The sequence below is a fragment of the Odontesthes bonariensis genome, chromosome 13 (assembly GCF_027942865.1).
Source record: "Odontesthes bonariensis isolate fOdoBon6 chromosome 13, fOdoBon6.hap1, whole genome shotgun sequence".
Lineage (NCBI taxonomy): Eukaryota > Metazoa > Chordata > Actinopteri > Atheriniformes > Atherinopsidae > Odontesthes > Odontesthes bonariensis.
Genome location: NC_134518.1, coordinates 14,012,603 through 14,035,124, shown reverse-complemented (window position 1 = coordinate 14,035,124; position 22,522 = coordinate 14,012,603). Strand labels below are relative to the sequence as shown.

General features: G+C 41.6%; 2 protein-coding genes across 3 annotated transcripts in view; both read left to right on the top strand.

The window, feature by feature from the left end:
- ppp2r2ba (protein phosphatase 2, regulatory subunit B, beta a) overlaps positions 1 to 13,491 on the top strand; it is a 48,766-nt gene extending 35,275 nt beyond the window's left edge. For both annotated transcript variants that reach the window (XM_075481055.1, XM_075481056.1), the window contains exons 2-10: positions 1,883 to 1,980; positions 2,448 to 2,613; positions 3,437 to 3,549; positions 7,307 to 7,484; positions 8,213 to 8,377; positions 10,353 to 10,522; positions 11,059 to 11,150; positions 11,247 to 11,370; positions 12,581 to 13,491. In XM_075481055.1, the coding sequence (XP_075337170.1) occupies positions 1,883 to 1,980; positions 2,448 to 2,613; positions 3,437 to 3,549; positions 7,307 to 7,484; positions 8,213 to 8,377; positions 10,353 to 10,522; positions 11,059 to 11,150; positions 11,247 to 11,370; positions 12,581 to 12,736 (1,262 nt within the window). In that variant the 3' untranslated portion in view covers positions 12,737 to 13,491. The remainder of the gene's footprint in view (positions 1 to 1,882; positions 1,981 to 2,447; positions 2,614 to 3,436; positions 3,550 to 7,306; positions 7,485 to 8,212; positions 8,378 to 10,352; positions 10,523 to 11,058; positions 11,151 to 11,246; positions 11,371 to 12,580) is intronic.
- A 1,775-nt stretch (positions 13,492 to 15,266) lies between these two features.
- gpr151 (G protein-coupled receptor 151) lies at positions 15,267 to 16,720 on the top strand. The gene has a single exon (XM_075480569.1). The coding sequence runs from the start codon at positions 15,267 to 15,269 to the stop codon at positions 16,587 to 16,589; it is 1,323 nt and encodes a 440-aa protein (XP_075336684.1). The 3' UTR covers positions 16,590 to 16,720.
- The last annotated feature ends 5,802 nt before the right edge of the window (positions 16,721 to 22,522 follow it).

The window sequence follows — 22,522 nt, the reverse complement described above, 5'->3', positions numbered from 1 at the left end:
CTGTCCTGCTGTTTCTCGTGTCCATCTTGACCCTGTTGAGGCTCACATGATAAAAATCTACAGCCGTGACCACGCTGCCAATCACTGCATCCCCAAAAATGAAATTTAATTTGGAGAAAATGTTACCATTTTAAACCACAATTCCATCAGTTGCTGAAAGTGAATAGATTGCCTTCTCTTGTTTGAAGTCATTTGCATGTAAAAAAAAACCTAATTTGGAGAAGCATTCCATAATGTTCCAGCGAGTTTCCGCTTTGCTGGCTCTGCCATAGAGATGGTTGAAGGATGTGCCTGTGCGTATACTTGTTATATTGCATCCATCAATTACTGTTTCTTCTCTGTGACTTAATGAGTCAATGATGAGAGAGCGAGAGATGGAGAGGGGGACACAGGAAAATTCAGTTTAGTCTGATGGTGGGTGTTAGGGAGGACGCTATTGTGTTTGTGTGCATATATTTTATATACTTTTATTTTCTGTGCATACACAAGGTCAACAAATGCAGGTATAAAAAGTATTTTTCATGTGTGTGCATTTGCAAGAGTGCATGTCACAACAATATGGTGTGAGATGTTTTCCCAGGCTGTAATTAGGTTAGGCTTTGTCTTCTGTGTTAAAGGTTATTACTTCTTTAATCAAACATGATTGGTATTGGCCTTATTAGCACATGCTCATAATGATCCCTCTGGTGTCATCTGTAAATGTGACTGTCTCTTTAGCAATTAACTGAAACAAGGGAAGGACAGACACACACACACTCACACTCATATACAAAGACATGAGACTTTGTCACTTCCACTATGCACAAGAGCAGTACATGAAGAGCTCAGCCTGACTACAGGCACTCTATTGTCTGAAGTTGTGTGCTGCATTGAACTGCACTCACTCCCCCAGATGCAGTAGCAGGTTTTCACTCCATTGCAGCACTCTCTCTGTCTGCTGAATTACAGCTAGCATCAGCAACTAAGTCTGAGAGCTATTGGCACACACAGAGACACACACACACACAGTCTGACTGCCGCTAGAGATGGAAACAGTCTCCATAGCAACATTCCCCTCTCCTGTTCAGAGCTCTGCCAGTAGCAGGACCACAGAGGGCGTGGGGGTTCAAAACAACAAGCGCTCTCTTTTTCTGTCTAAATTTATTGTTACTGTCAAACAGAGGACTAGCCTCTGCTGTTGTGTGTTTGTGTGTCAGTGTGTGAGAGAGAGACAGACAGACATAATGTTCAGCCGTTTTTTGCCTGGGGGTTTGTAATAATTATAGTCACCATTAGCCTCTCCTAAACCCAGGCAGATGTATGACATAGAGGTGGAGAGGAGAAGCTACCTTAAGGGTAGGTGTTTACTTTTTGGTGAAACTCCAAGTATGTTGATAACTCAGAAATGTTAAAGATGGACAGACTTGAGTCAGTTACACCTTACTGTAGTTTTGTGTATAAATCTGTGTCTGTACAAGCTGCAAAAAGAGAATGTCTGAACAGTTTGTGAATGTAGTTTGTGATGCAGCGGAGCTGCATGGGGTCGAAGCCAATAGTAGTGAGATGAATAGTGTTATATGTGTAGCGGCAGCACCCTTTTGAAAAAGCAGGAGTACCATTAAATGACACAGGTTGTCTCATTTGAGCCAGACAATAGGTTAAATTGTCATGCAGTGACTCATCTAGAGGTTTCTCCTGACCCATATTTCACCAAACTGGGTATCTGTGCCGAAACGTCCTCTGTGGGTTGGTCACAAGATACCCTTCCCCTGCCTTCTCCTGAAGTTACTCCACCAGATCTCACCGGAACCTCTTTTCTTTTGCCTGTCCGATACGTTGGCAGGTTTGTCCATGTCCACACTGACATTTTCTCCCCCTCTCTGCTCTGCTTCCTGTGTTGCAGCTGACATTATCTCGACTGTGGAGTTTAACTCATCGGGGGAGCTGTTGGCCACCGGGGATAAAGGAGGAAGAGTGGTTGTCTTCCAGAGGGAGCAGGAGGTAGGAAATGCCAGCAATTCAACACTAATTATGCTGCCCTTTTGCTAAAAGCATTAGACAGCCTCAAAACATTTAAGTTGGATTGTTTGTTTTGGATAAGTAGGTAATAAGGTCTGAAAGGGACCTGAATTCATTATTCTGAGCATCTTTTAACCTTGAATTATAAACTCAAGTTCCATGGAGAATCATTGTTTAAACACATCACCTCTACTTCTTTATTAGGCTTTCCAGTTACTCCAAATACAGGCAAAACTTTTTACATTTCTTGTAAAAGAGCACCCATATTCCGCATAAATCCTTAGGCCTGAAAGCTCAGTATGAATATGTCTTATAGCAGCATATCAAAATATAAGGATTTTGTAAAGTACAATCAACTAGGAAGGATTCTAAAATGTTGGATTTAGTCTCTTTTCAAGGTACAGTTAATTGAATCATGTTTCACTGTTCTTTTCTCCCATCTTTTGCAGAGTAAGACACAGCCCCAGCGTAGAGGGGAGTACAATGTTTACAGCACATTCCAGAGCCACGAGCCCGAGTTTGACTACCTGAAGAGTTTGGAGATTGAGGAAAAGATCAACAAAATCAAATGGCTGCCACAGCAGCACGCAGCGTATTTCCTGCTTTCCACAAACGGTCAGTCACTAAAGGTGGTGGAAAAATGCTCAGAAGGACTCGTGATCTGCCATCAGAGCATGTTGACATGTGGGTTTTGTTTATCATGAAAGTGTCAAGTGATGGTTAGATTAATTCCTCCCAATGCAGAATGGATTTACGGCCGATGTAAAAGGCGACGCTGATATCACAGGAAAATGTCTTTCTGACTCTCTGTGCGAACGTGTTGGCGTTTTGCTTGGATGAGCGGGCGCCACCAGCTGAAGAGTTTCAGTATGAGGACTTCATGCATGGCTGCCACAGCAGGAACACACACACATTTATATGAAAGCATGTGCTACCACACCCATGCATGCTCACTAGCTCAGACGGACACACACACACACACACAGCAGAGAGACGTCTTGCAGATTGTGAGCTTCACGCATGGCTGCTACAGAAGAGCTAGTGGTGGCTGGAGCAGATGGAGGGTCCTGTGGCGATGGCCTCGCTGCTCTGACACCAATATTCACAGCGGAAATTAAAAGAAAAAAAAAGGCAACAACCTGACTGCTGCTGCCATCCACTTCAGTAGACCGAGAAGATGAGATGTAACTGGTGTTTGGGTGATGCCGAATTGATATGCTTCCAGATGGCTTTTTCTGGCGGAGCTGTACTGGAGCAGGGAAATGAAGTCAACTTGTAGATTGATATCACTAACATCAGAATCTACACATTCATCATCCTCGCTGGCTGCTGTCCAGCTTCATGCCAGATTGACTGCCCAACCCCCCGCTTCCATCTTGTAGTAAGATTCACTGTTGTGAGCCATGATCTAAATGCATTTTGTGTGTATCCACTCCAGACAAGACTGTGAAGCTGTGGAAGATCAGTGAAAGGGACAAGCGTCCGGAAGGCTACAACCTGAAAGATGATGACGGACGGATCCGAGACCCATCAACTATCACTTCGCTGCGGGTAAGAAGAAGTCACACAATACGATCAGGTCTTAACGCAACCCAAAATATCACGTTCATCCCCGTAAATGGTGCAATGATTTTTACTCGTTGCTGTGTTACTTTTACAGCTTGGCCCGAGGGCAAAAATGCATGTTATTTCATCAAAAGTCAGGGGAATTGGGAGAAAAAAATGTAGCGGGTTTGTCCAAAATCACAATCTATTCAATATTCATTGCATTACTGTACAAACTGATCAGCCAGATTGTATAAGATTTTTAGCCCAACAAGCCAGAAACTCCACAAAAGACTGCTTTTATAGATAAGATTTAATGTATTGTAAAAGTCTAATGTAACAACCACAGTATTTCACCAATACTGAATGAGCGTAAATCATTTTAATGATATTTTTTTCCTGGATTTGATAAGAAGAGAAATCTTAAGAATTTTATATTTTCCAAAAACATGTTTTTTGTGTGTGTGTATCATCAATATCACATTTGCATTTTTCTATTCACATCTTTTGGACATCCTCCTTAATCACATTGCAGGTAGTTGATTAATGCTCATGATAGGAGGATCTCTGGTTCAAATCCATCCGAGGGTCTTTGTTTGACATCATGCACACAAATTTCCATTTTTTTCCTTTCTGCCGCTTCAGAGTCAACTTTACAATAAATATGAAAATGCCAAAGAAAATCCTTGCACAATAGAGGACATCTAAAGGGACGAGGTCTTTACAAGAACGGGCTTGACAATACAGCTGTCAGCACCGAAATTCTATGAGTGAAGCTTCAAAATCACTGAATCATTTAGTCCTTCATTACTACCACACTGAAGCCATTCCCACTTATTCAACCGTATTGTTAACGTTTGATATGATTTGACTTGGCGGGTTGACACAAGGAAGCACTTTAACACAAAGCATGTGTTAAAGTGCTTCGATCTGGCTCACAGGCCAACACCACGTTATTGTAGCTGACAACAGGGAAGTTTAAGGGCTGTGTTAAAAATCCCACCCTGTTTAGTGGAGAGTCCACTACAGTTCCATGTGCATTTTTCTACTATTTTTTTTTTTCATTGTGAGAATGAAACTTATACTGTAGAGGGTCCATAATAGAATCAAGGAAGTAAAGACCATTGCATGAGCAGCACTCTCAACTTGTACTCTAATTACTAATTTGCCAGTTTTATGCAGGCGACTGTCTCATGTCGAAGAGTATCGGCTAAACACTAAACCCTAAGTTACTCCCGGTGTCTGGCCAGGAAGGTGAATGGTGCTTCTGCCAACATTGGTGTGTGTGTGAGTGTTTGCATTAATGTGTGAATGAGAAACAAACTTTAAAGCCCTTTAGTGGTACATAAGTGCAGACCATTTGGATTGTATGTGCAGGACATTCCAGAAATGATCAAGTCTCTAAACTGAAAGAAATACTCTGATACGAGTGCTCCATCAGTTTGACCATTATCTTGGTTTGGGCTTGTCACTATACTCTGATAGCCTTTAACCTCTCAGCATCACATACGATATGTCTGTATCTGTCACAGAGTTTTTTCATTCCTCTCAGTTCGTGTCCAAAACTGTGACAAAGCACTTCCCATTGATATTTTGTTTTTGTGTGCATAAAGACACAAAAAATCAATGTATATAGAAATACAGTCTTACGGAATTTCATTAATCTGTCCCAAAAGAAGTGATTATCAGCTTAGAGAGGTGAAAAAGTCCATTTTGGTGGAAAGAGGAGTTTGCAGGTGGAGTTACACACATGACTGTCATCTACCAGACATCTACCAAACTTCACGATGTCCGTATTTTTCATTTACATCCATGTTCAATCACTTTTTGGTTAAGTTTACATATTAATGATTTGGATGGTTGGAAAATTTTGGGTTAGAAAAAGGACAAAATTGCGGTTTGTGTCAAAACCAAAGACTCCTCTGACATTCAGCATACATCTTCCTTTTCCAGCTTATCGGCCCATGAATCCCAGTTTTTCTGCAAAAACAAACAAAAAACAGGATGTAGGTACAAAAGAAATGTCCCTGCGAAACATTTTACTCTTGTCGGATGACATGAAAAAAGCTAAATTTGTGCCCTTCAATGTTAACTCAGTAACTTTTATATTATTACCCTTTCATGTTTTGCTGTGAGACCTCTTTGGAATATTGTACGACGACTCTCAGTACGAATAAAGGAGAGTGATGCTGTCTTCGGACTCTTTTAAACTGGCAGTAGAAAGTGTGAATGAGTGATACGAGTAGCGAAAAGAGAACAATGTGGTGATCATCCTCTCCTTCTCACCCATTCGTATCACTCCACCACCCATTTAATTTTTGCATAAAAGAGGTCACACACGTAGGACACTGTGTGCATGTGCGTGCGTGCGTGTGTGTGTACACGTGTGTGCCTGCGTGTTTGTGTAAGTGTGTGCAAGTGTCTGCCATAGAAGATTAGTGCTGCGTTCAGCGTGTCTGTCCCTCTTTGTCTGGCTGGCCAGGGGATCATAGCAACCTGGAGGACAGGCCGGGACTGTGGCAATCCTGTTTATAGGCTGTGCAATCTGTGCAGAAGGCAGAGGAAGAGAGAGAGGAACTCAGGAATATTAGTCCAAATGGACCTAAAAAAAATAGAATACAAAAAAAAGTAATACAACAAAAGAAGTAGGATATAAGGGTTACCATTTAGTATCTCCTTAACATGTAAAGTATACAGAAAACATGTTTTATCTGCTTGTGAATTACAGCTTTGAATAGAAAACCGCTTTACAGCGTTTCTTGATTTCTAAAGTAGGAATATAAGAATTCAGTGTATTCTGTTTTACACACTATAAGGAGTCAGTCTGTAAGATCACAGGGAAGGTGCAGGGGCAAGTTGAACAGTGTAACTGTCAGTGTTACGGGTTATGGGTTAATAAGGTCCATTTCTCTCTGGACAGCTCGTGAAAGACATGGAAATGAAGTGACACCCATGGAGATACAGCAGCCTGCTGGGCTGCCATGTCTCTCTGTCAGTGCCAGCAGCGCATGAGAGAAAAAAGAGGAGAAGCAGTCGATTTGTTCTCCTGGCTCCCTCCCCTCTCTTCTCTCTTTGTCTGGGTTTTATCTGGCCAACGGGGGGCTGCATGCAGACTGGTGCTGGGTGCCTTTGAAGGCTATGTGGCACTGTGCAAACTCTGTATGTTTGTGTGTGGGTGTGTGTGAGCTTGTCTTAATTTTGAAGAGTTCAGTTATCATTCCTCAGCAGGGCTTTGAGATGCCCTCTGGCCATTACCTCCTCTGCTTTGTGTTTTTTCCCCTGACACACACACACACACAAAAACAAGAGAACAGTAGTGACTTATTCAGCAGTTATTTGTGGAAGAGAAAGGGAGGCGTGATCACAGAGTGGCTGTGTAGCAAACAGATATTCAGTCTGACTGAACTAGCTCATCAAACAGCCTGGGAGCCCTTCAGTTTCTGTCTCTGTTTCGTTAAGATTTGTGGGGTAAATGTCAATAGAGTCCCTGGAGTCATCTGGTCGTGTGTCACACACAAACTCACACCGGATGCTCTCAGATTCAAAATGCATGCACATAAGCAAACCACGTGCATGCTCGTTCACACATACACAGATGAACATCTGAGAGGGCTTTCCGTGAAACCAGCTTGAAATCAAACAGAATCATCTATCAGTGTGACAGAACACATCGAAGTGTTCGATATGAATCCTCTTTTTTGCACATTTAATGTTTCTGTATTTATTTACATTCCCCTTTAAATGACCTGTGCCCACCCCGCAGGTGCCGGTGCTGCAGCCAATGGATTTGATGGTTGAGGCAACAGCCAGACGTGTATTCAGCAACGCCCACACGTACCACATCAACTCCATCTCTGTCAACTCCGACCTTCAGACCTACATCTCCACTGACGACCTCCGAGTGAACCTGTGGAACCTGGAGATCACTGACCGCAGCTTCAGTATCCTGTTATATTCTCACACTGGGAGTTTCAATCATTCATCACTGCTTGCAATATTTCACGTCTGAAAACAACATTGTTTTTGGACCAATCAGAGGTTAAAAGAAGATTATGTGGCGGGTGGGAGGGAAGGTTATGTTTAGAGGAAAAAAAAAGTATTATCTGAGATTAAACGGGAGAGAAAAGGCTGGAAGAAATAATTTTTTTTCTTTATTACATTTTTTTAATATAAAGGAACTGCGTTACTTCACCTTATAACCTTGAATCAATCTCATCACATCTCACATATGTTGCGCTTGCAGCGGATGGCCCAAATCTAATTATCTTATCAATCAGGTTCAACAGTAAGGAACTGAAGTCATTACGCCATCATAAGCATCTGATAATAATGCAGCTTTGGGAATATTCAAACAAAAATAGCATCCAGATTGATATGAGTTGATGATACAGTCACGTTCCCAGAGTGGCACCTCCTCACGGTGCACGTGACGGTTCCTGTTTATTCATTCGCGGCATCTGTGGTGCCATGACGTTCATTCACCTAGAAAAGCAAAGCCGTGCGGTTCCGCGACCCAAAAAGAAAATGTATTAAATGAATTATTCTTCCCACAAATATTTGTCAATTAAATCAGTTTTTTTCTTCTTCTCACAAATGAATGATTTTTTATTTGCCAGATGTTTATTGTAGTCATTTTAAGGGAGATATTCCTTAGTGCCTTGTCTCTCAGACATTGTGGACATCAAGCCGGCCAACATGGAGGAGCTGACGGAAGTCATCACCTCAGCAGAGTTTCATCCCCAGCAGTGTCACACCTTTGCCTACAGCAGCAGCAAGGGCTCAATACGCCTCTGTGACATGAGACAGGCTGCTCTCTGCGACAGGCATTGCAAATGTGAGTATTGGCAGAGTGCATTAAGAATGATTAAGTGTCAAAAATCGGGCAGCAGCAGTTATCTTCATTGTTTTTTATTCTCTTCAGTCGTCTTACTGTTTTCTAAAGATTTTTGAAATGTTGTGTTTTTGCATAGAAATTCTATCAATGAGACCCCTCCAAAAACCCGTTGCATACAGTATAAAATTTTCTTTTCAATGACTCTATTCATGTGTTGTATATTGTGTAATTTTTTCCATCTAAATGTTACTTTGAAGGGTTCTGCTTAGCAAACTTTTGTGAACAGCTGTGATCCGAGCTAAATTGAGCTACTTTATCTTGTTTCATTAATTGATTCTTTTAAAGCAATTACTTTTAGATTTCAGTTTAAACTGCTTTCCAGGCCATCATGTTAGTTTGATTAGCTTGAAATAAGAATGCCGGCCGGTAACCGGGGAAAGAGGGGCAGGTTCATGTTAAATTAGAAATATTTGACGAAATAAACTCAAGTAGAAATTTGAATGCATAAATCCTGTATCCATACAACATGACAATACAGTGTTAGTTACAGATTTACACTCAGTTTTCTTGCATCTGCCCTGTCTTTGTGTAGCTGTGACATGCAGGCTTCCCCTGCTCAATATGCCACAATTGATGACCAGCCGATAGATTTTGCAGCACGTCTCCAACAATAAGCGGCTTTCTCTAAGTCTTAACATCACATGCAAACAGTTTGGTTGGATGAGTAATGAATACATTGGCATTTTCGCTGGGAAATCAATGTAGTAAGAGCCCTAGCATTATTCCCTCATGGACACACCTTATTGTTCAATAATGTCACTCATTTCCTCAGACATATTGATGTCTCCAGTAGACCGTGCATTAACGCGGCCCGTTGAATTTCACATGAGGATCTGAGAATTGACTCAGAAAAAGTGTTTGGATTTGGAAGGTCTCACTGCACGGATGCGTTTTGCTCGGAGCAACGTATAATGCTATCCCTGGAGCACATGCACAAACACCTCCTCCCTTCTGTGACCATCACACACACGAAATTTCATAAACCTGGGGTATTCACACAACTCAAACTCAAAATCACTATGTGTCTCCTTCCACACCTATAAATCCTAGAGACTGCTGCTATCAATCAGTGTTACAGTATTGATGGATGGATCAGTTTAAGAGGGGATTGCCATAGCACTGAGCCTCAGGACAGAGCAAGAGGGACCAAACATGCCCCCCCCACCACCGACTCTCTGGGGACCCTATTATACACCCCTGGAGCAGGAGAGCAGGGACACACACAAATGCAGATATACATGCACACACTGTGCTCCCACTTATTCATAAACACTTTCTCTGGCACACACACACGCACAAATCCAGTGGGGCTCATATGGGGCCAGCACTTTGACATTGATTTGTTTTTCTTATCCCTTCCTCATCCCCCCCATTTTTTCATCTCTCACGCTGCATCCCTAGTTGGACTCCCCATTGACACATCAGAGAGCGATTCTCCAGGCCTCAGCTGAGGAGAAGGATAGAGGGGGGGGGGGGGGTTTGGAGAGATGGAGAGTAGGGAGGGGAGGGAGGGGAGGAAGGGCGGGAGGCAAAGAGGAGGATGAACAATACCTTGACAGCTAACGATGGAATGCCTGGCTCTCATCCCCAGTGTGCTGGCCTGCACACAGATCAGCATCTGCCAAAATCAATATGAATCATAACCAATATTTACCCACCATGCTGACCTGCTATTATCTGTCTAAATAATACTGCGAAGAGATGCAGCTGCAGCAGCAACATCCAGGCATTGTTGTGGCTATTATTGTCTGTTAAAATGACACCCTCTGCAAAACCAAACCAAATCCTCTTTATTATTTTTCACTCGAAAGAATTTTAAGACATGTGGGAGGAAAAACATCTCCTTCAAGCAGCGACCTCCTGCAGTGTAAAGGAGTAATATTCTGCGTTTGTTTTTTACGTCTTACGCCTGCAGACTTTGAGGAGCCTGAGGACCCATCCACTCGCTCTTTCTTCTCCGAAATTATCTCATCCATCTCAGACGTGAAGTTCAGCCACAACGGACGCTACCTGATGACAAGGGACTACCTCACTGTCAAGGTGTGGGACCTCCAAATGGAGAACAAACCACTTGAGACCTACCAGGTATGCCTTTGTCATGCTTTCCTTTCTCAGTCAGACTCACTAGAGCTGGCGAATATAGTAAATTACAGCTGGTTCTAGATCAAATCAGAAGTTATTGATTTTAAGGATGATCGCTCAGCGTAATCCTGTTTCACTGCCACCCTGCCAATCTGTAACCTTGTCATCTTTAGCAATTACCCCAGGAGTGCTTATTGAGCCAAGTGTCCATCAGAGGACAGTGTTGGTGCAGATGCACCCTGAAGGGTAAAACCTCCCACTGTGTGGTCACCAGGGTCAGATCCATACTGTCTGATCAGGGAAAGCCATCTTAGGGCAGGTCGTGATTGATAAGGCTATCAGCCGGGCTCAAGGGGATTCTTTTTCCAGTTCTACTTCCACCTGCTACCTAACAACTTAGCATAGGTCATCAGGTCTAAAGGATTACTGAAAGTAGAACATATGGCAGTGCAGCTTAAGGTTGTCCACTCACAGCTGGTACGATGAAGTTAAGATGTTTTCTACGAAACCGCTATTAATGTTTTGGATTTGTTCCTCAGGTTCACGACTATTTACGGGGCAAACTCTGCTCTCTGTATGAGAACGACTGCATCTTCGACAAGTTTGAGTGTGTCTGGAATGGATCCGACAGGTGAGACTTCCTCTCAATCAATCCTGCCATAAAATCCATCAATCAATCGATCCACCCACCCTCGTTAACCTTCTTCTCTGCTTATCTCCTCCTCAGTGTCATAATGACCGGCTCGTACAACAATTTCTTCCGAATGTTTGACCGGAACACCAAACGCGACGTCACACTGGAAGCATCCAGAGAGAACAGCAAACCCAGAGCTATTCTGAAGCCCCGCAAGGTGTGGCACTTCTCACAAGCACATTTAATCCTATATACATTCAAGTCAACTGGATATTGTTTGAAAGTGTTTGAGACTCCCGGCCAGTTGAGTCAACTCAAGATTTAATGCAGAAAAGAAAAGAAAAAAAGGCACATAGAATTTCCAATGGTCTAATCTGATGCCTTCAAATGTCTCAGTTTGTCCAACCAGTCCTGTAGGGATATTGATTTTCTTCTTGGGTAAGGTAAGGTAAAAAGCAAATTGTCCCATTTGAGAAGCCACCACCTGCTAAGTTTCTTACAACTGATGGCCTCCTTTTGTGTGCATCAATGACATGTTCTGGCTCTGATTTGGTCCGAGCTACACAAACATCAAATCTGTTTGCCTGCAAATTATTGATATCCTATCACTGTGATGGATAGAAATCCCGACATGGCCGACAATATGATATAATCTAGAAAATTTCTCATGTTTTTTTCTCTCTCAAGAAACGAATAAGAATACAATTCAGGGAAAAGCCAGATGAATCAGTATTTTGTTCTTCTTGCATAATTCTTTTTCCCACATTGATCAATTGGGCTAATAAATACAAAGTAACTTGTTTTCTAACTGTTACATCTGTATTAATTGATATTTCAGACAGTTTAATGACTATGTATGATGTGTCATTCAAAGTCTTATCCCAAAGGATAATATCATCGGATGTAACAGTTCTTTTATTGAGAGCATTTTAACGTCAGCCAGTGCTTTGTTTTGCTTAAGCAATTTCCAGCCACTTTGGCTCCCTCTTTGCACAATTATTAATGTTGTTTCCAACAAAAAGCTCGAATTAATGACTAAACGCTACCAGCTCAGCCTAACACTGCAGACAGAAAAGGTGTGGAACTAGTTGGTGAGCATAGTGGGGCATTTATTAGCTCTAGAGCTATAGATTTTCTTCAAGAGGTAGAAAACAGGATTAAAAACTGAATGAATATCAAACCATGGTTTATTAAGTGACCATAGAAAACTTTACAGGACTGCCAATGTTCTTTCATGTGGATGCAGGCTTCTTTGTTCTTCTCTTTAAATCGTGTAAAGTGATTTTATGTCGGTGTCACTTCAGTGGCTCCTGCTGTGTAATACAATCAGTAAAAACAACTGAGTAAATACTTATTTAACACCACTTCAGTCATTCTGATATATGATTTAATATATAAACACCCCATGTATGTGTTTTTTTTTGTAGGTGTGTGTAGGAGGAAAACGTCGCAAGGATGAGATCAGCGTAGATAGCCTAGACTTTAGCAAGAAGATCCTTCACACGACGTGGCACCCACATGAGAACATCATCGCTGTAGCGGCCACCAACAACCTCTACATCTTCCAAGACAAGGTGAACTAAAAGGCAGTCTGCCCCTGCTGACCCGTGTCCTCGCACACGTGAGGGGTCACTGCCTTTGATTCCCCCCGCTCTGCTTTAGAAGCGCAGAGTCAAGTATCCAGTGACTGAAGTGGGGAAGTCGACATTAAGAATTTTGAGGAGCACGAAATGGATGCAGTGTGAAGAAAAGGCTTCATTCCACAATTTGACTTCTTTAAATTTAATTTATTTAGCCAAGCGAACACCCGAAGAATTAAATCCTGTGCATTTATGCAACAAGAGGATTGCTGCATGAATAATGTGATGTAGCAGCCCTCTGGACCCTGAAAGAAAAGGGCAGATATGGGAGCACTGAATAAAAAAAAAACACAGAGCACACAGACAGAAACCAAGCTTACATGATGGTGGCTCATTGTCATGTAGCAATAGTGCCCCCTGTCCTTCAATCTGCTCATGCTACAACGCATGTAATGAACCCTGCTGCCTCTGACTGAGGGGGACGTTTTGGACAGTGCAGCCTGCTGCAGAAGAAGAAGAAGAAGAAGAACAGACTGCTCATGTCTGACTCCAGAAACTGACAGAGCACAGTCAGTCGTATTAGTACCAGTTTTGTGTCTCCTTGTCGAGACAGCTGTAGTCTGTAATGTGAATGAAGCCCTTCCAAGGCTGTGTCAACTGTTTTATTTAACGCTGTTGTTTTGTTGAGTCCTTCTCTCGGTCGATGAGTCAGTTTAGAAGCTGTGGTGCCTTCTTTTGGTATGTGGGGGCTCGATGTAGTGGGAGGGGGGGGGGGGGGGGGGGGGAACGTGTGAATGTTTCAAATGAAATGTTAACTTAGGAACTTTTTGTTTGTTTGTTTTTTTCCCCTCTTTTTTCTCTAAAAACAAAAACAAAAAAAGAAGAAAAAAAAAAAAGCTCCAATGCAGGTCCCCAGAGTAAAAAGTGCTTGAGGCAAATTAGTCAAGATTACGTTATACCACCTGGTTTACACGCTTGTGAGCTCAGGAGAGAATGCTGTGATTTGTACAAAGTAACTGCAGTCCGTCTGATGTCATCAGTTTGTAAGAGACATGACAAAGCCACATTTTCTTTGCAATATTCCTTTTCGACAAAAATCTGAACTCTTTGCCACATTTTTACCTTATTTGGATAGTGCTGAAAATGATCTGTAAATGGTAGAACCGTAAATGTGTCAAATCATTGAACTTAACACAAGATGATCTTGGCATTACAGTCTTTTGCATGTGTTGGATCCGACATATAGTGAAATGAACGTCTACAGATCATTTGAGGCACCATGCATTTAATGGCTTTCTTGAGGAGATTCCAGTTCCAGGTTTTAATTTGGTTTACTGCTATGCTTGTGCATGTTTCTCATCTTGCTAAAGATGGGTAACACGATGGAGCAGCAGGTTGTCTCACAGGTTTGGATCAGTTTGGAGATTGTCGCTCATCTCAGATTTGTTCCGAGATCCAACTACCACAAAGCAAAGCAGTCAAAGGTCTAACTGTACTCTGTGAAATCAGGGAATAATTAAGTGTGATTCCGTTGACAGTAATATCTTCTAAACAAGATCCTTTATGACTCTTCTAATTGAAACAAAACCATTTTTATAGCTCAGAATGTATTGAAATGCAATGAAATACCATGCAGTCTTTATGCTTACTGGATTTTTCTTTGAATAAAAAATAATAAAGATGTGCAAGCTCAAATCCTGTATTCATGAACCTTCTTTGTGAAAACCTGCTGAATCAAATGAAAGAGCGAAGTTCCATGTGTGCATCATTGCAGGTTGTGGTGTAAGGTCGCCCTCATGTGGACAGACAGTCCAGCTGGAACTTGATTTTTTTTTTATTGCTCACCTTTTTCATTTTATGCCACATTATCATTTTAAGAGCAGGAAAAAAGCACTAAATAAATTCACAAAATCACAAAATACATTTGGATTTCAGAAAGTCACATTAAATGTTCTGTTCTGTAACAAACGCTGATTTTGTCCTCATGACAGTGGTTTTGTGCAAGCAAAGTCTCCCAGAAGTCGGGCGTCATTGCCTCTTAATTCTCATTTAAAACCTCTACTGTAATTACGTCAAAGTAAACCTGAATTTAATGGCTGTTGGTCATGATCACATCAATTAGAAATCCAATACTGTGGACATTATGCAGAGTTTCTCTTAATTGGCCCCATGTGGGTGTAGATTGCGCACATTTTGCCTGCTGGGGAAAGCAGCTGTCAGTCAAACAGCATCTTTATAACTAGCCGCAGAGGCTGCATCATTGCGTTTCAGGATAGAGCAGGGGACAGGCAGGAGCTCTACTATGATCACTGATTGTCAATCAATTACCTCTTTGATTCAGCCGTTTTAATAGCTTTTGATTTCAAGAAATACGGGTATATAGATATAGATACAGATGTAGGTACAATTCTGTCTACGAAACAGTTCTGTTTTTGGAAGTTCTTCAACCCAGAACCATTTTTTCAGCTCCACTCTATCTTTGGCTTTTTCATAAATTTTCTTCGATTATCAGATCTCCATCTCTCCAGTAAGGATGGATAAGCTGAGTGGAAACAACGCAACTGTGGTGAACAGCTCCATTGACAAGTGGTCATTAAATGAACTTGGCTCTTTCCAGCACCCGGATGAGCTCAGGGTCCTGGTTCCAGCTATTCTGGGAGTCATCTGTGTGTTGGGTATAGCTTGTAATCTCACTGCGATGGTTATTCTGTTCTCAAATGCACACAGGGGTAAACTGTCCCTGATCAACTCCCTCATCTTCAACCTGATGTTTGCTGACGGGCTGGTGTTGATGTTTACGGTGCCTTTCAGGGCTGCATCTTACTCAAAGGCTAGCTGGAATCTGGGCTGGGTGGTGTGCAAGACAGCCGACTGGTTCCTGCAGTCCTGCATGGTAGCGAAGAGCTTCACAGTTGCAATCATGGCCAAAGCCTGCTGTCGGTATGTATCAAACCCTACCAAGCAGGTGAGCATCCACTTGGGCTCCATCCTGGTGGTGCTCTTCTTCATCTGGCTGTCTGCCTGCTCGGTCACCATTCCTCTCTGGCTATTTGCAAAGCTGCAGAGAGAGATCCGTGGGTTGGTGTGTGTACTGACGGTTTCTGTTGAAGCCCACAATTTCATGTCTGTGTATATCAAAGCTTACCCTCTAGGGGTCTACTGTGCACCTCTGAGCTTTGCCCTGATGTATTTCTGGAAAGCTTACGGCCAATGCCAGCGCCGCTCCAGCAAGACTCAGAATCTGCGTACACAGATCAGATCTAGGAGGCTCACTTTAATGCTTTTTAGCCTCACCATGGCCATGGCTGTCCTCTGGCTTCCTCAGTGGGTGGTGTGGGTTTGGGAGCGTCATATAGCAGAGAAAGAAACTGAAGGAGCTCAACCTCTTATCTCCTCTCCTCCCCTTTTTCTGATCCTCTCTGCTCAGCTGCTTACCTTCTCACTGTCATTGGTGAACCCTCTCATTGTCCTCTTTCTCTCCGAGGAGTTCCGAGAGGGGTACATGGGGTTGTGGAGGCGTCTCACCCTGCGCAAACAACCTCCTCCTAAGCCAAAGCCTGGACCCCACAATCCTACCTCCCTGCAGTCCCCATGTCCCAGACCAGAGATCTCAGCACAGCTGAGGGGGGAAAGGAGCCTTCAATTCAGTTTAAGCCAGGAAACCAGCAGACAGGCTGAGCCCCAGCCAGAGCAAGGGGTATCAAAAGGAGGGAGAGAAGCAGACAAGGAGAGCCTTAAAGATGGGATTGTCTTGCCTGATGTGGAGCAGTTCTGGCACGAGAGGGAGACTGGATCCCTTACAGACGAAAATGATCCTATACCGTGGGAGCATCAGAACAAAGAGGGGAATAACTAGAAACCATCTCTCTCGGTGATCATCAACAGACCTCTGCTGAGTGGTACAAAGAAAATTATCTGTGTTTTGTCATCTGTGTTTAGAATGTTATTCAAAGGTAAGAAGTGGAATCAATGTGAGTGTGGATTAAAAATAGAGCAGCAACATCTGTATAAAATGTAACTTTGCGCTAATGTTGTTGTCACTTGAAACAGAATAGATTATAGTTCCTATGAAGTGATTATTGGCGGCTGTAAATGAATGCTACTTGTAAGGTTGATATGATATATACATATATGTATACACGTTGTGAATTATTATAAAGAGCAGCAGATTCTGGTGTTTGCAAGTGATACTGCCCTTAATTTAAAGTTCATGTGTGAAAATGTTTTTTTTTTTTCTACATCGGAACTGGAGAATTATGTCCAAATCATATTTTGTACATGTGCAATCACTGTATATAAATGCTAGAAAGTGAAATGGGGTTTACTTTCCTCTCTCAGTGCAATCAATGTGCATCTGAATTAGAAGTGTTTTCAATAAAGACACTGTCAAAATGAAGCTTTTGTTTGACTGTATTTGTTGTTTCCATGTTGTTCAGATGAATCTTGAATATTTACACACTGTAGAGTCTTAATGGGACAGATTCCTACTGACACTGGATCATTAAATATGTTTCCATAAGGGCACTATTAGAATTACCAGGGGTTCCAATTAGAGGAAAAGAGCTTTTGTCTGCGCTTAGACGAGGTGTCAGTGGACTCAACTCTGCGGGAGTCTTATGAGGAATTTTCTTCTCATTGATCTGAATGCACATGATAGGTCAGGAGCCCCCAGTTGAAGAGATAAGTATGCGGAAATCGTGCATCAGTTGATCTGTAATCGATTTGTCTGATATCTGCTGCTAATGCTCCTTTTCTCTGTCGTGATGCATATTTCAGATTTTAGATGTGGTCACATTTGTTTATCATAAAATATCACTAAAGAGTAAAAGAAGTGTAACAGAACATTTAGGATGCAATCATCTCATAGTTACCTAACACCTATTTTTTTCCCCTCTCCCCTCCTTTATGACATTTTCCTCTCATTAATCATTTATGTTGACCTTTTATTGCCAGAGGCAAGTTACTCAATCAGAGCAACACTTAACTATATAACACACCATCAGTCCCTGGGGTAGTGACCAGGCTATATGCAAAAAAAAACTAATTAATGGGCTGAAGATTTACCCGTTACTGTTAAAGAAAAAAAAAAAGATATGTTACTGTTCACCAGTAATACAAAAACATCAAGTGAACATTAATAACTGCTGTGGCGCCATCCTTGAAGGCACTATGTAACCATTTCCTCCAGCCCTTCCTGTTGACACATCTGGCTTCAGCGTTTATTCTGGTAAATGAGCCGGTAAATCTGTAGTTGTGGGATTTTATCCAATTTCAGCAGAAAACCCCGAAGCTGCTTATCACTGACAGGTAACTGGTGAAAAACAGGCTGCCTCTAAATTAATTTAGATCCCTGTTAAAGGTCCTACACGGTACACAAGCCTTTGTTGTTTCTACATTTGCCTGCTCTAACAGGAATGTGCAGACAAGCACAGGCAACATGTGGATATCAGCCAAACTAAAGTTTTGTACATTTCACTTTGAGGTGATAAACATCATCAGAAAAAGGATCATTTTTTGTATCCGTCTCACAAACACCATCGATTTATCTTCACTTTGCACTTTGTGCAGCTTTGAGGAGTTCATCCTCTGCCCCTACATGCTGGAATGCAGAAGAGACTGAAAGAACAAAACGTGACTCAAAATGCAAAAATACTCAATTCAAACTTACTGCTACTTGACAATGTGAGCCTTCCTTTTTAAGAATTTGGCATTATAGTTATGAAGCTGTTTCAAGAAGTAGGATTCAGCTGAATCCGCAGAATACAGACAAGATTACATTACTCATAGTCAGCAATTGGTTTGTAGGTGGGCCCAGATATCCAGAATAACTGTCAACATGTTGTTCCCTGCGTTAAGCGTCTCGGATGTAGAACTAAACATCTGGTTGATGTAAAGCTGTGACTTCAAAAAATTCTGAACTAATTTCTGGCATTATAGCATTGTTAGCATTTGCATTAATCCTTAAAGTGTATCTAGTCTATGATAACGCAGTAAACGTTTGAGTCTTTGCTATTATCACTGACAGCTGCTGTTGAGTGGGCAATACCTTCATGTTTCACTGTGAGAGTGATTACATTCATAATTCCAATATTCAGATAGTAGCAAAAGCTTGTGGAGTTTGGTGACCTCATGTAATTCTTAGTAGCCATGCTTTAGTCAGCAGTGTAAATCCCCAAGTAAGGAGTGAACTGGTATTGCTGTTTGGGTGAACGCGTATGAAACCTTTATCAGAGGCAAGCTACAGTGCCTTATTTCACAATTTCCCACAGAGCTTATAACAAACCAATAGCTCACTGAAATGCACAGCGGATGACTGTTATCAAAACTTCAACTTTTTAGAATAAAGCTGAAAGGGTGCATAGATATTTATCAGTTAGTAGTTGTCATATTTGGCATTGGTGGCATCATTTATTTTCATTTTATTTTACTGTGAAAGAAAATCGGCAGTACAGCATGACTTTCGTCATGTTTACTAACAATGAAAAGCCAGGCGATGGAGTTAGGGAAAAGAACTGAAACCTCCGCAGAAAGTTGGGACTGGTTGCGTGAAATTGGGGGGGGGGGGTGGAAGCTGTGGATTAATCAATATTACAAGTGAAAAAAAACCCAACTCGGGTTAATTGGGTTATTATACAAGGCAGGGGAGCTTTCAGCAGGTGAGATGCTCTCTTTACTGCCCTCCTGGCTGTGTCTCCCTCCCACTGTGAGGGGAGGCAGGGGTGTCAGCCCACCGTTTTATCCCTCAGCCAATCATCATCTCTAATAAATGAAACTCCACAGGAAGTGACATGCCAGCTAACACTAATTATGCTCAGCAGGAGACGCTGGCTGCAATTAAGCCACATGCTAAAACCTTTTGCCTGTCAATGCCTCGTCTTCCTCACAGTCACAGTTGCCTTCACCTCCCTTTGGTCCCAAGGAGGATCACCTGGCTCTTCAGTCTGCATAGTTTGACGAGGGAGTTTGTGTGTGTGTGTGTGTGTGTGTGTGTGTGTGAGCGGGTGGCGGTGGGGTGCTGGAGATCGGTTGGTTCAGGGGGTCTGGCCCTGGTATTTAACGATCTTTTGATTAGAATAAATCCGAGAGCTTTCATCTCAGTAAAGGATGTGGAGATCTAAAGGGCAGGAACATTTCTACATGCAGTAAGAGGGGATGCCATTTAAACTTGCAGTGCATACACTGTTGGCAGGTAATTGAGGGTGTAAAAAGCATATAGATGCTGAGACATATATAAAACCCCTTTCAAACTCCACTGCAGCAAGAAGAAATTTTACCACTCACTGATAACTGCGACAACCAAAAATGTGCACATGTAAACGCTTCCTGGAGAATAAGTAAACGGATTTGGGTGTTGTATTTGCTCTGAAGATACGAGATTAAAAGGAGAGTGCTGATAGAATTTATGATCCAAATTTCTGAGGTCCACCTTAGAGTCTACTAAGGAGAAATGTAAATAATGCACTTTTTCTCTGTTATCAAAAAAAGAATATTTCAAATTTTAGATGTGGTTCCAAAATGCTGTCGCTGCCAAAGTTTATTAAGTACAGCTCTGAGGTCACTGGCTGCCTGTCCATCAGAGGATAGACTTTAAAGTTCTGATCCTGGTCTATAAAGCTCTGAATGGTCTAGGACCAAAATACATCAGTGACCTCCTGACCCAGTATGAGCCTTCTAGACCCCTCAGGTCATCTGGATCCGGTCCTTTATCAGTTCCCAGAGTCAGAACCAGACATGGAGAAGCTGCGTTCAGCTTCTATGCTCCACGTGTCTGGAACAAACTCCCAGAAAGCCTCAGATCAGCTGAAACACTCAGTGTGTTTAAGTCCAGGTTGAAGACACACCTATTTTCAGCTGCGTTTGAATAAAGCTCCAAATCTGAAGCTTGAGTTTCAAAACTTAATCACATTTTAACTACTGATTTTATATGATTCTATCTATTGTTCTTATTTCTTTCTTTTTTGTTTCAAATTTAAATCGCCTTGTAGTTGAATTGTGCTATACAAATAAACTTGCCTTGCCTTCATCTAATCATGAGCTTTACGGACTCTTCAATCTGGCTCAAAAGCGCCCCAGAGCAGAATGACTGCCGTCATTTAAATCACCACTGACTTCCATGTCAACCCACCATCCTTCTCAAACTCTTGTTAGCATTACTGCCTGCACACAACATCAACAGCAAATTTAAGTCTCAGCAACAAAAGAAGATTCAATTTCACTTTAACTGTGCAGGGACACGGGTCCTTGCTACCAGTGTTTTCATGGTTTATGTGATCTAAGGTTGATGAGCAGCACAGGGCAACAAACTAAGTGTTTTTTTACCTACTGTATGTGAAACTGATTTAAAGCATTGAGGTAACTATATCTTATAGAGTCAAATGTTTCTTATATCTTGTCTAGTTTATAATATAAAGGACTACAGTCAAGCAATTGCATGTGAAGTTTGGCTAATTCTTTCAAATAAATAAAGAAGAAATTAAAGCTAAAAAAGAAAAAAAAAACTATACTCTTTAGCAAAAAGTTTTTGTCGAGTAATCAATGTCATCGCCCAACTATGCAGCTCACCACAGCTGTACAAAACATTCTAGCAACCTTTTTCATTTCATTTCATTGTTTTAGTTGTCAAGCCAACAGCTGCCCTGTTTTGGGTCATTATTACTCTCATTACATGCAAGCAGAGCAAGTAAGTATTTCAAGTAAAAGAAACATTGAATGACCCACTGTACACGATCTGTCCATATAGCAGACAGAACTAACTTTGGGGAGTAGCGGGTGAATGAGGCGCTTATCAGTGAACCACAAACACAACTCCAAATATATGTGAATGTTTCCTCAAAGGCATTAGCTGGAGTAATACAACACTGTAATATACTGCCCTCTGACCTTGTTATACTGTATGTTTTGATGTATCAGTGGTGATTAACCAGTTTGCTGCACTGCCACCAAGTGGCTAAAAGGTAAACTCACATCATATGAAAAGGACTCTTCCTTTTTTCCTACATTTGATCCATTATTTACCAAAAGACATCTCTGATAATTCTATAAATTATTTTTATCATGAAGATCCATTTACAAATCCCTTACTGTTCATTCGGGTACAAAACAAATATGTACACCATGGATGAAACTTATATCTTTTAAGGAGATATTTTAATGAAAAAAAAAGCATGTAATCAGACTTTAAAGTGCTAAGATGTTGATGAAATACCAGATGTACGATTCTATCTTTAAATCTTTAATTTGTTTTTAATTTGGCAGTAAATGTGAGAGCTAAGACATATTCATCTCAAAATACTAAATAAGAGTTATAAGACTATATGTCCATTGGAATGATGCTGGTACCTAAACCATGGGTATGTAATGTAATATACAATAGTTTCAGTTATTTGCAGGGAAAAAAAACCCCTCTTAAATCAACATAGTTTAAAATGCAAGTCCTAACAAGTTCACTCTGTACACATGGACAAAACAAGACCAGCTAAGAAGTCACATTTTTATTTGTCCACGGGTTTATTGGATATCCAGTTTTAGACGCATCCCCTGTGTTTGCATAGGTCAGATGACAAGGTAAAACATGGCAGTTGACAGGCTGTATTTTCATATCCCAGATTACATTTGTCCAAGTCGTCAAATGGACCACAATATTATGAAAAACTGACAGAAAATTCATCAGTGAGATCCAGCCTGCAGTTGCACAACGTGACCTTTTCAGATAGAGCAGTAGCTTCAAAGCATTTTCGTCAAGTGGGAGCTGCAACTGAACAGTGGGGGTGGCATTTTTCTACAATCACA